Genomic DNA, 13,329 nt, shown 5'->3' with positions numbered 1-13,329 from the left:
GGAAGGGCCTTCTTTGTGATGTCTGGGTGCAGCCTATGAAGTGGGGCCTGATCCCGGCCTGAGGCCTCTAGATACGTCCTCATTTTACATAAGTTCTACGTATTTGTGGCCGTTTTGGGGTCCCTTTTGTGCATCTTCAGGCTGGGGATAGTGATGCTGGTGCTGGCCCTAGGGCAGGATCAGGGCCACCACAAAGCTAAACAGAAATAGACCTGACGTTGCTTCCTTGCGGTGCAGGAAAAAGGCCTGAAAAGGGACCCCTCCAGTCCAGAAACAAGGGGGTGGGGTGTCTGCTTGTTTTTTCTCCTAGAAATTCAAGGTCTTGCCTTTTTCTCCTGAACTCCACGGCCGGCTGGAGAGCTGATGGGATGACGGCAGCCAAAAGACCCCTGCAAGTGGAACCTGGTTCACTGAGAGGACAGATGAGTTTTATCCAGCCCTGTGAGGGCAGGAGGTGGGTGGAAGGCAGCTTCTGACTCTATTGCTATTGCTGACTGTTGCTGAGTGACACTGGGGTGTCTGCCAGACTCTACTTCTCAGCTGCTTGAACCACAGCCTCATTTCTAGTGGCTTTATGGCAGGTCCCGTGTCCGTCCCCTCCCCTGTCCCCCCATGTCTGCCCTAGGCCTGCAATGAGGACATGGCCCTGCTCTCTGAGTTGGGGGTGGGGGTCTGGGCTTGCTCTCCTCTCCCCCAGGCCCTTCCTACCGCCCTCCCTGGGGAGTAGGCAGACCCCACCTCCTCTGTGTAAACCCCTCTGCCAAGGCTGCCCTGGGTTCCAGCTTCTGCCTTGGTTTCTCCTGCCCAGGCCCCAGATTTGAACTTGGGCAGCAAACATGGCCTGGGGGAAGGGCAACGTGTGACCAACTTCCCATGAGCCCTGTTGAGAACTGCAGCCCCCAGCCCTGGACCTACAGCCCGCACCTGCCCCTCCTTCCCCCTGCCCACCCAGCAGCAGCCCCGGACCCACCAGTCTGCAGCTCCTCCTCCCCCCAGATCCTGCAGCCCCAGCCCCGGAGCCTGCACCTCCCCCCTAAATCCCGCAGCCCCAGCCCCACAGCCTGCACCTCCCCCCTAAATCCCGCAGCCCCAGCCCCACAGCCTGCACCTCCCCCCTAAATCCCGCAGCCCCAGGCCCACAGCCTGCACCTCCCCCCTAGATCTTGCAGCGCCAGCCCCACAGCCTGCATCTCCCCCGACCCACAACCTGTAGCCCCCCAGTCCCTCCAGAGAGACATCACCCTGCCCCCCCCCCGCAGCCCCAGCCCCATAGCTCCCAGCCCCAGGCCTCCACCCCCCAGATCCTAGAGCTCAGGACCCACAGCCTGCAGCTCCCAGACCCCCTCCAAGGTGGGTCCCTGCAGCCCGGTCTCCCGACCCTCGCCCCCAGAAGGGGAGGGGGCGCCTGTCACAGCCACGGGCGCAGGGGAGGGGCAGGACCCGGCTCCTCCTGCCCCAGCCCACGGGAGGAGCCTGCCCGGCCGGGCCGGCGCTGCGCGCTGCAGCATGACCGCGGCGGAGGCGAAGGACTATCTCTCGCGGAGAGCGATCCCGCAGCTCTTCGAGGTGAGCGCCGGGGCAGGGGACGGGCCCTGGGGCTGAGGGGCTGCGCCCCGCTCCGCGCTGGGAGATCCCAGCCAAGCGCCGGGGGTCCCAGGCTCTCCCGGTCCGGGTGCAGCTCCAGCCCCCTCTGCACAGAGAGCCCCGGGGACCCCAGAGCCCAGCCCACTCCCATCCCCGGTAACCCCTCCCCAAGCCCCATACCCCGTGTACCCCTCCCGTATACCCCGTGCCCCCGCCTTTCCCTCCCCTCCACCTTCCCTCATACCCCCTGCCACTCTCCTTCTACATCTCTCCCTTCCACCTCCCCTCATACTCCGTCCCCATGCCACCCTCCCCTTCACCTCCCCTCACACCCCCGTCCTCTGCCACCCTCACTCTACATCACTCCCCTTCACCTCCCCTCATACCCCGTCCCCTGCCACCCTCCTGCTACATCCCTCCCCTCCACCTCCGCTCAAAGCCCTGTCCTCTGCCACCCTCCCTCCACATTCTCCCCTCCACCTCCCCTCATACCCCCTGTCCCCTGCCACCCTCCTGCTACATCCCTCCCCTCAAAGCCCCGTCCTCTGCCACCCACCCCTTCACCTCCCCTCACACCTGCATCCTCTGCCACCTTCCCTCTACATCCCTCCCCTCCACCTCCCCTCAAAGCCCCATCCTCTGCCACCCACCCCTTCACCTCCCCTCACACCTGCATCCTCTGCCACCTTCCCTCTACATCCCTCCCCTCCACCTCCCCTCAAAGCCCCGTCCTCTGCCACCCCTCCCTCCACATTCTCCCCTCCACCTCCCCTCACACCACCTTTCCCCAGCCACCCTCCCTCTACATCCCTCCCCTTCACCTCCCCTCATACCTCACGGCCTCCAGCACCTTTATAGTATTCCCCTCCCCTCATATACCATGCCCTCCACCAGCACCCCTAGTCCGCTCTCCCCTCGTATCCCTGGACTCCTTCCGTTCGCTCTCACCCTGTCCCCTCTCCCCTGTCTCCCCTTTTACCTCCTTCCCCTGTATGATTTGTTCAATTACTCCCTTCTCATTTACCTTCGTCCCAATCCCCACTCTTGCCTGTAGACCCTCCCCCTCCCTCTCTGTAGGTGCCCCTTCACCCTGAATCCTCCTGCTCTTGAATAACCCACCTTCTTTTGTGCCCTCATCTGCTTTACCCCTCCCTCTGCTTCCTTTCCCCACGTCCCCTTCCCCACCCTACCTCTGAACGGAGGCTTTGGCTATATCTGGTTCAATGGGCAGTATGTTTTGCCCGGGCACATCCAGCAGTTGGTGAGGCTCAGAAGAGGCAGGTTCAAAGGAAGATAGGAATGGCCAAGCCCTCTCTGATCCGGAAACCTGCCACCTCCAGCGCTGTCCTGTCCTGATTAGAGATGCAATAAATCTGCATGTGTGGATTTCCCACCCGTGCTGAGGATGTGGGCTCTCCCGATGGCTTTCTGGCCTCCCCAACCTTCTTGGCATCATTCAGGCTTTCACTCTAGGCAGAATTACAGAGAGGTGCCTGCTTCCTCGCCCTTCGAATCCAGGCAATGCAGTGTGTGGATTGAGAGAATGGGCCTGATTCTCCTCTTGCTTGCCCCAGTGTCTCTCCCTGGATCTAACCCAGGGTAGGTGAGCGGAGACTCAGAATCCAGAGCTGAACTGACCCCGTTAGTCTTCGTGGGGTTTTGTGGGGTTACTCTCAGGGATGGCATTGTTACCCGTTTGGCATCTGGGTATTTTTCCACAAGCAGCTAGCTGATGTACTGATCCAGCGTCCCATTCACCAGCAGGAGCATCCGGTATAGAATTCAAAACTGCTGTACATTTGAAAGGGGCAGCTGCTTGAGTGATCTCTCAGCTGTTTGATTTGGGAGGGGGGCTTCCTTCCCCCCCCCCCCACAACACCCCCATGAAGTGTGACTGCATATCTTGGTTTGACAGATTGACAAGGCCGTGCTGGAGGGGGGCGGAGGGCGGGGGGAAGAGCAGAAGAACCATTCACGAGCTACAACCTAAATGCAGAGCAACTTTACTGATTTCAATGGACTCCTGATTTACGCTGGTGTAATGGAGTCGAGAGTTTGGCCTGATGTATACGAAGCACTAACAGCATAGCAACAAGGCCAGCATCAGACAGTCTCGATTATTGAATTAACTGAGACACTCACCACTGTCCTTACAAATAAGGCCGAGGGTGGCATGTGCCGCGAAATTAGCTCCATACTTTTGGGCTCCTACGATGGCAGCGGGAGGAATATTATGGAGCAGCTATACAATGGGCTGCAGCAGGAGCAGCTGACGCTAATAACCTTACTAGTGTTTTCGGAGGGGCTTTCCTTTGGTTTTCCAGTAACAGCTGGCTTTAAAACACAGAGCTGAGCAGAGGCAGAAACAAAATGAGAACATAAAGCCCCAGAGATCTGGCCCAAATCTCCCTCTGGTTTCTATAGTCCCTGTCTATTATGCACCTGATCAGTTCTGCACCAGGAAGAAGAATTTCATCCTGACCCCAGCTGGTGATCACCTTATGCCTTGAAGCATGAGGATTGGCGTTCCCCACTGCAGAAAGCTGTAGATTGTTCCTAAGGAAGGGTGAAATTCAAAGCCCCTCCAGCACTTACACCCTTAACCTGAAGCTTCACGTGGACCCACTGTACCGGTGTAAATGTCACCGTTGTAGATAAGAGAACCTGAGTGGCCCCAGCGCAGGGAGGCGAACAGAGGCGTTTCTGCTTTGTGGACCCTGAGTGTCACCAATACTTGCAGCATTAGGATGACTTTCCTGCTGCGTGCTGGTTAGTTCTCAACAGCCCAGAGCATTCCAGGAATTCAAAAAAATCGATATTAATGATGCGATGCGTTTGTGTGTCTGTATCTGTCTGTCCTCTGGCAATGTTTTTGGGCAGCCTGGATTCGGTGTGTGTGCACCACAGTCTGTCCATTTGCCATGTGGGCATAATGCACGAGACTGCTCTCCCTTGCCCGAGCGCTGGGTGGACTGACAGTGTATGGAAAGCGCTAACGTTGTTACTGGGACAACAGGCTGGAAGAAAACCCTGTGGTCTCCTACCATCCTCCACTGCAGGGCTCCCAGGTTCCAAAACCAGCGTGTGGTTCAGCCACGCTGGTGACACTGGCACTCTGGCTTTCAGCACGTGGCTTGCTGGAGTGTTTCCTCTTAGAAAGAGTCCAGCTGCTTCCAGTATGGGATAGAGTGTGATCCAGGCTTGTGAATGGAGAGCCCCAGTCCGGTCCCCTCCCTGATGGGCGTGACTGTTTGCTTTTCAGGGGGATGTTGCAGGCTGTGTGAGGTCATTGTTTATTTCATTGCCCATTCAAAATTGCATCCAGAGCTTGGTACCTGGGTCACTGAAGGGTTAATTCTAAGGGCTGCCTCAGCAACTTGCCAGGACCCTGCGAGCTGCTCGATGGCCCCGATCCTGCAGGCACCTTGGCACGTCAGGGCAGAATGGCTGACTCGTCGTTCTCTCAGGAGTCATACACAGCACCCGTCGCTTTGGCGTCTCGCTGCCTCTTCCTGCCCCCAATCCTCGCCCAGCTCTAGAAATTCATCCTCCAAGATGTGGGGAAGAGAGTCAGGAGGGACTTGGGGAAGGGCATGAAAAGGCACGTGGGGGGAGGGGCTCAGCAAGAGTGGCCCTGTAGAATAATGTTCAGTCCAAGCCTTGTCCGAGTGCAGCGCCACCCCCACCCCCCAGCAGGGCTCTCGGTGCAAGGGTGTGAAGTGATGAGGGGGGAGCCCCTGAGTGCCCTTCCCGGTTTTATCATTGATGCTCTCTACGGCCTTGAGCGAGTCCCTTCCTCTCTCCGAGCCTGGCTCCCTGCGTATAGGGACTTCTGTGGGGAAAAAATCCCTAACTGGCCCTTGAATGCACAGGTATGGTGAGAACCAGTGGCTGGAGGCTGAAGCCAGACAAATCCAGAGTAGAAATAAGGCGCCATTTTGTTTAACAGTGAGGGTGATTAACCATAGGAACAACCTTCCAGGGCAGTGGTGGATTCTCCGTCTGGTGAGGTTTTCAAGACAAGACTGGACACCTTCCCAGAAGATGTGCTTTAGTTATTGGGCACAGTAGAGGGGTAACGGGCTGAGATTCTCTGGCCTGTGTCCTACAGGAGGGCAGACAGACTGGGTGATTAATAATCTCTTCTGGCCCTAACATCTGCAACTCTCAAATCTTTGCCGAGCGCTTGGCGTTTGCCTGATGACAAGAGCTAGGGATTTATTATTCTCCAATGGCAGAAGACTCTTCCGGACGGGGCCCATAGCAACCTGCAAACTTCTGTGTCCTGGCTTGGAGCACTCACCGCTCCCAGGCCTATGCTCTCTCACGCAACGGCGCTTTGAAGGATCCACTTTGAAAGGAGCTGTGGCACTCATATCCCCTGCAGTTGCCTTTGATCCTGCCAGGTGCACCCCTCTCCCCCCAACACAGGCTGTGTGTTCCCGTGGCTGGGCTGGAGCGTCCGTGCTCCCCCCCCCACATTTTGTTCCTAGCTGCTTCGAGTGGTTGGAGGCGCTTGCAGCTTCTCATCATGGCTGTTAGCAAACACTGACGTGGAAATGAGCGAGCTGTGGTTCATTAATATAACAAGCGAGCAGCATTGCCAGCAGCACCAGCGCCAGTGGGAATCAAAGAAGGCGATCTTCCCACCTGCACGATAGTCCGAGGGCCACAGGGCTGTAGGCGACCCTGTGGTCATGTGGCTCAGAGACTGCACTTGTCTCTCATTATTGCTCCTTGCTTATCCCTGGGAACGTCATGCAGTGGTGTTGCAGGCCTAGCACCCCTGGATACCACACACTGAGAGAGACACAGGTGAGCTGAGGGGTTGGAGCAGGGGGAATCAGGACACCTGGGTTCTCTTTCCTACCTCTTCTATTGGCCCTTTGCCTCCTTAGGCAAGTCATGTCACTTCTCTATGCTTCACTTCTCTCCTCTGTAGGTACCTGCCTCGGCAGGCTGATAAGAGGATTCGTTAGTGAATATTTGCAAAGTGCTTTAAGGATATCTGCTCTGCTAAGCACTGATAAGATAGGGCTGGATTCCACCCCCATCACTCACGCCAAGTAGACCCTTATTCCACCGCTCTCCTGAGTTCCTTCCCTGGTGTGAGCTGCAGAATCTGACCCACAGCCAATGTGCTGGAGCTGTGTCTCTGGGCTGGTTCCCAGGTGCTGTTCTGTGCTAGGTCACGTCTCAGTGCTCGGAAGCTGTGCGCTAGCCCAGAGAATATCGCAGGCGAGTCATGTCTCAGTGTAGTGGGCCCAGCACGACGGTGGTTCGCTAGAGCAGATGCTGTAATAGCGGAGGCTACACAGTGCTGGCTGCCAGCAAGCAGAAAGAACGTGGTATAACGTTGCTGGAGAGAGGAGGCTGGATGCTGCGCTGTAATTGCACCGTTCCTGAGGGTGGGCCAGGTTCATTAGCTCCGTGTGACAAAGATGGAAACAGGCCTGGAGAGGTGAAGTGATTTAACCAAGGTCAACAGTGAGTCAGTGGCAGAGCCAGACACAAACCCCAGGTCTCTTCACTCCCATCGCCCTGTTCGAAGCAGCGGACTCCCTGCCTTGCTATGTAGGGAGGTGGTTTAATCCTAGCTCTGTGCTGGAGCTCCCTGGGGAAAGGCGGCTGTGTCTTGGTGCGGGTCTTTCCCCGAACTGTGGCGTGGTACGGACAGAGGAGGTAATTCAGGTGTGGATTGGGATATAAGTTACACGAGTGGTTTTGACCCAGATCCTCAAAGGTCCTTCCTGCCCCCAGCAAACCTCTCCCATGTCCCCTACATTGTGCTGCTAAAACCCCTGGGGGTGGAGTTTCTTTTGGGGCCCCTTTCCAGTGCTTTCCTTCTCTGGAGGGCTCCCCAGATACAGTAATCCCCCTGCTCTGCAGTACCAACTTTGGCCACTGGGTGTGTGCTTGTCCACCTCTCTGCCACTCTCTTGTCCCCCTTTTCTGTCCAGCACCCACATTAGCCAGGTTTTTGCAGAGTTCATGAGAAATCTGCAGGCTGCCACTGCCATGCCATGCCCCAGAGAGCCCTTCTCCTGCCTTGAATCCCTAAAGGAAGCTGGGAGGAGTCTGCTCATAGCCCCGTGGAATCTCTGTAGAGATCAGCTTGGTTTAGAGCCCTTCTGCGGCTTCCTTTTTCTTCCTGCCGATGGGTGCATTTGTGTTTTGGCTGAGTGCTGCTGTGACGGACGTCCCTGGGTCGCTTTTCCTTCTTCTAGGAACTGCCAGGCTGGATCAGCCCTATGGTCCAGCCAGCCCAGTGTCAGGTATTTGCAGCCATCAGTAGCAAAGGTTTCAGAGGAAGGTGCCCCCTCACACCTGAGAATAGCCAGGCCTTGCTCACTATCTCCTTGGACTGCAAAATATGCAGCCGTCAAGCACAGTAAAACCAAGGCACCCACCAGTGTAATGAAAGTGTGAGTCTCTGAGCATAAACACACGCCAGGACTTGGGCTATATGGTGTCCTGCTAGGCTCCTGGAGGGACATGCGCCTCCCTCATCTCCATCCCTCCTTCTAGTACACCAGAGCCATGCAGCCACCCAGCAGGAACAGGCAGAGATGATCCCAGCACTCCACAGATTTCATCACCGGCCCACCTGCTCTGCAGAATTTCGCCACCCAGTTCTCCCTCTCTTTTCCCTGCTGTCTCTCATGTCTGACCTGTGTCTGCTTCCTTCCCAGAGCATGTTAACGGGCTTGATGTATTACTGCCCTGAAGACCCCATCGACTACCTGGAGTGCTGCTTGCAGAAGGTTCGGGAGCTGGGTGGTCCCGAGAAGGTGCAATGGGACACTTTCATTGGCCAGGAGCGGCGGACCCTACCCCCCATCAATGGCGGGCAAGGGAAGAAACCCATTTTCTGGACAGGTGAGTTGCACCTTGAACTGGCATCTGTTCAGAGTCGGGGGGATCGGGCAGGACTGCTCGTGGGCAAACTTTCTCGGGGGCCTGAGTACGTGCAAACAACACAAAGACCATGCAGGTGCAAATGCTCACAGATCCCAGTGCACATGCGTGAGCATGTCTGCCAACAGGTTGGCACAGACTTGTGTGCACCTGCACATGCCCAGGCACACACCTGTTGCCCACCTGCATGCACACCTGCAGTGATGAGCTCCCCAAATCCTAAAAACCGGTTCCCTACCGGGTCCTCGGTGGCACTTCGGCAGTGTGTGTGTGGGGGGGTCTTCACTCACTCCGGGTTTTCGGCGGTGGGTCCTTCACCTGGAGCAAGTGAAGACACCATCCCCCCCCCGCCGCCGAAGTGCCACCGAAGACCCGGTTGGGAACCGCGCGGTGAGTATAAGCCCCACGTGCCTGTCTCTCCCCCCCCCATCCGACCCCAACCCACTTACTGCCCCCGACTGCCCCCCTCAGAACCTGCAACCCATCAACCCCCCCGCTCCTTGTCCCCTGACCACCCCCTCCTGAGACCCCCCCCACCCTAACTGCCCCCCAGGACCCTACCCCCTACCCAACTCGCCCCGCTCCCTGTCCCCTGACTGCCCTGACCCCATCCACCACCACCCTGGAACTCCCATGCCTACCCAACCCCTCCCGTTCCCCGTCCCCTGACCGTCCCCCAGAACCTCCGCCCCCTCCAACCGCTCCCTGCCCCATATCCAGCCCCTCCTCCCAGTGGACCATGTGCAGTCCCACTGCAGCTGATGCATTGCCCCTGGTTTCTCTTGCAGACCCTCTTGCAGGGCCATACCGCCGGAATGGGTGCCTGCCACCCATCCAGAGCCAGTTCTCCATCGAGAGTGACTCGGACATGACAGAGTCCACTGGACTGATCCAGGAGTATGACGTCTTCGACCCCAGTAGACCCCGCCCCAAAATCATCTTTGTGATTGGTGAGAAACTTGCTTACCTACAGCTGTGGGATGAGCCATGTAGCTTGGGTAATCCCTCTGGGGAGAGGCGGAGGAATAACTGAGCATGGGAGAGGGAGAGGGAGGGGAGAAGAAAGGCAGAGGAAGGACGGGGAGATAGAGATGGGAGACAAATGAAGAAGCGTCCTGTAATCTCCAGTGGGTTTCCCTATTAGACAGCCACATACTAAGGAAGAGGACAATTTACAAGCCTCAGTTTCCACATCTGTAAAATGGGCATAATGCTGCACTGCTTTGCTGGGGGGCTGGAAAGGGTTAATTCATAAATATGTGTTAAGCACTTTGAGATCCTGGAATGGGAGGCGCTGGAGAAGGATCATTATTCCCCTAAGGACGGCTGCTTCCTTCTCTATTTCCCCACCATTCCTGATGAGTTTGGAGGGCATTTGGTTGTTGTCTCACTTACATATGTTGTTGCTAGTGTAGCTATTTTGGGGGAAATGGCCTCCTACCCCTTTAATGCCTGCAGCCAGCTTCTCCCACACTTACATCAGTGAAACTCCACGGGTTTCCTCCTGATTTACACCGGTGTAGGTGAGAGAAGAACCAGGCCTTTGTATTCAATGGCAGGAACTCAGCTGCCTTCAGCAGTTCAGTGAAGAAGCCCAAAGTTGGCTAATCCCATACAGGGGACTCGACCCTGGCACCTGTGTTGAATGCGCATGCTGCAGACAACAGACCCAGGGGCTTGATAAATCCATGAATATCTGGGGAACCAGGAGTAGAACCCATGTTCTCTTGCTCGAAGAACACGGCCATTACCACTTGAGCTTTTCCAGAGCTGCTAGTAGGTAACTTACTTGCACGCACGTACCCCTTGGGGAAAACCTTGGCCAGGCAAGGAAAGAGCCTGTTGGCCGAGGCTTGGGGGTGCTCAGGCACGGATGCCTCCTTGACCCTCTCTTGCTTGGCAGGGGGCCCTGGCAGCGGGAAGGGCACTCAGAGCACCAAGATGGCCTCCCACTTCGGCTTCGTCTGCATCTCGGTCGGTGAGATCCTGCGCAACCAGTTGATCCACCACGCCACCAGCGACAGGAAGTGGGAGCTGATCGCCAAGATCATCGCCAACGGGGAACTGGCCCCACCCGTGAGTCATGGCCAGAGCTTCCTATCACCTCTTCAGCGCAGCCCGAGGGGGCATCCAGGCAGCCCGCAAGAGACTCCCTGCCTTCTGCAGTCAGGGGCCACCCGGCAACCGCCAACTGGGAATGACTTTTTGATCCCGTCTGAGCCGGGCTGGGTTCAGCCCAGTGGCCTGTAGGTGAGAGGCTCGGTCTCCATCCCCCATTACCAGCCCCTTGAGAGGTCTCTTTGCCTTGCAGGAAACTACCATTGAGGAGCTGAAGCGGCAGTTCATTAAGCAGCAAGACGCCAACGGCTTCGTGGTGGACGGGTTCCCGCGGGAGATAGGACAGGCCTTCACCTTCGAGGAGCAGGTGAGGTGCAGCTGTGGATAAACAAAGGGGCTTTACAAGGCTTTCCTGTCCGTCCTGGGCTGCCCCTTTCCCTGCGCCCTCACCAGGCACCGACTCCCTGGGGCCCGCTCTGACGGTGTGTGCCCCTCTTCTGACACCCTGTGCCCCGGGCCTCTCCGAAGAGCATCCCCTCACCTGGCGCTATCCTCCTTGGATGTGCTGCTTTGTCCTGTCCCTTTTTCTGGTTATTGGATGTTGGCGGAGCCCCTCCGTTCTGCCCCCTCCTCCCCCCCTAAGGGCGTATGCCCCTGCTCCAGGCTCTGCTCTCTGAGGATACAGGGCACGGCCTGGCATAACCCAGCTACACAGAGGACAAAGACCGTTGCTCTCGGTGACCCTTTGCTGGCCAAGGGCAGGTGCATGGCTCTGTTTTCCCCTCCTCTCCTAAGACACACACCTTTGGTCCCACTGGACCCTCTGCACCGGGTGTCAGCCTGCGCTTTGGAGCTGCCATGGTAGTGCCCCTCCTCTCCGAGGACACGTCAGGCACCTGCCGTTGTTCCTGCAGTGCCGGAGGACGGTGAGAGCCTGGCCAGCGCCACAGAGGGAGGAGTCACGTCTGTGCTCAGGGTCCCAGATATGATCATGATCGACTCAGTTCAGCCCTGAGGGTACTGGGAATGCCTGGACTTTCTAGCCCCTGAGGGACAGGGACAGGCTGATTTGGGGATGCCCTGGGGCTCTCCAGACCCCTCTGTGGGATAGCAGGACTCATTGGAGACGTGCAGCTCCTCTGCGGAACGGGGGGTGTTGATGCGGAGGGGCTGGGAGCCATTAGAGCCCTTTGGCGATGGGGTCTCGGATCCCAAGGAGCCCTGAAATCCTCAGAGCCCTGTCGGGCCCATCAAGGACTCCCCAGAGCCCCCCAGAGGGAAGGGATCACCGCTGTATTGCCATCGGGTGCTCGTCTCTCTCACTGGCAGATAGGCTCCCCAGACCTGGTGGTTTTCTTGGCCTGCTCCAACCAACGTCTCCGGCAGCGTCTGGAGAAACGGGCGCAGGAGCAGGGCCGGCCGGACGATAACGCCCATGCCATTGACCGGAGGGTGGAGACCTTCAAGCAGAACATCCCACTGATTGTGAAATATTACCAGGACAAGAGCGTCATCGTCCGGGTAAGGCTCCGTCAGGGCAGCCCATGCCTGGGTTGGGACACTGCCTTTCCCACTGAAGCTGGTCTAGTCAGCCGTCCGAGACACCAGGTCTTGCACAGATCCAAGCCTTGGGTCTTGACGTCTTGGTTACCAACTTCATTGAGGGTCTTGACACATACTGGCTCCAGGTCTCTTGTACTCATCACAAAGGGTAAGCATGGGGCATGCTCACAGGTGCACTGACCTGTCTAATGTGCACTGTGGCCCTGAGGTCTCGCTCGTCTGAGATGCAGGTGGGATTAACGGTGGGGGAGTCCTGAACCCCAGAGTGGAGTGGGGTTCCCAATCTCCTTTCCCCCACCACACCCCTCCCCCGCCCCCCAGAACCCGACTGACGGCCGTCTCTGTCTGTCTTTCCTCTTTCAGTTTGACGCAGACAGAGAGGAGGACGACGTATTTGGTGACATCAGCTCTATGGTTCAGGAGCGGCTCTTCCCACATGGCATCGATGCAGCAGGTGAGAGCGGAGCCCCTTAGGCGCAGTCAGGGTGACTGGCCAAGGGAACTGGGCTGCCCACGGGAACGCAGAGCCCTGGGAGTTGTAACTCCACGTCCAGATGGGACCCCCCGGCCCGCTCTGCACAGGGCTAGCCCCTTACGGCCGGCTTTCGGAATCGGAGCTAATTCTGGGGGCTCCCATCCCCTCCTGCCTCTGCGAGAGCCGAGGCATAGCTAGTGGGGGAGGCGATGGAGGTGCTCAGGCAGTGATGCACCCTGGAGTCTTTGTTCACTTCGTGGGAGTCCCTGCGACTTGGAGGTAGCTCCAGCCCTTGGATTGCGTGAGCCCCACAAAGCGGTGCACTCCTGCCCCACCTGTCTCCCAGCCTTGCCGGTGCTCTGCAGTCCTGCTGATTTGTCTGGGGGTTCGCCCAGTGGCACCATGAGAGAGGTGGGTGGGAGACTTGACCGCTGACTTGTGCACGGCCCAGGGAGCTGACCTTACTTCCTGTAGTTACCAGGGAGACACTACCGCCAAGTGCACAGCGCCTTATAACATGGGGTAAGCCATACTACCTCAATAGGGAAACTGAGGCACGGAGGCATCATGTGACTTGCCCAAGGTCACATGGCAAGCCAATGGCAGTCAAGAATAGACCTCAGAGCTCTTGACACCCAGGCCGGTGTCCTGCCCACTGGGTCATGCTGTCTGCAGTACATTGTCTGTGCATCTCTGCCTCCTCCTGGACAGTTTGGAAAGGATCCATTAAT

General features: G+C 57.6%; 1 protein-coding gene across 1 annotated transcript in view; it reads left to right on the top strand.

Moving 5' to 3' along the window:
• The first annotated feature begins 1,486 nt into the window (after positions 1 to 1,486).
• The window catches only part of AK1 (adenylate kinase 1), a 35,563-nt gene continuing 23,720 nt past the window's right edge, over positions 1,487 to 13,329 (top strand). Inside the window, exons 1-7 of the mRNA XM_054007717.1 lie at positions 1,487 to 1,566; positions 8,277 to 8,463; positions 9,291 to 9,452; positions 10,406 to 10,578; positions 10,814 to 10,927; positions 11,890 to 12,081; positions 12,487 to 12,577. Of these exons, the coding sequence (XP_053863692.1) occupies positions 1,507 to 1,566; positions 8,277 to 8,463; positions 9,291 to 9,452; positions 10,406 to 10,578; positions 10,814 to 10,927; positions 11,890 to 12,081; positions 12,487 to 12,577 (979 nt within the window). The 5' untranslated portion in view covers positions 1,487 to 1,506. The remainder of the gene's footprint in view (positions 1,567 to 8,276; positions 8,464 to 9,290; positions 9,453 to 10,405; positions 10,579 to 10,813; positions 10,928 to 11,889; positions 12,082 to 12,486; positions 12,578 to 13,329) is intronic.

The sequence above is a fragment of the Malaclemys terrapin genome, chromosome 17 (genome assembly GCF_027887155.1).
Source record: "Malaclemys terrapin pileata isolate rMalTer1 chromosome 17, rMalTer1.hap1, whole genome shotgun sequence".
NCBI lineage: Eukaryota > Metazoa > Chordata > Testudines > Emydidae > Malaclemys > Malaclemys terrapin.
The sequence above is the reverse complement of the archived record's forward strand: the minus strand, read 5'-3'. Positions and strand labels throughout refer to the sequence as shown.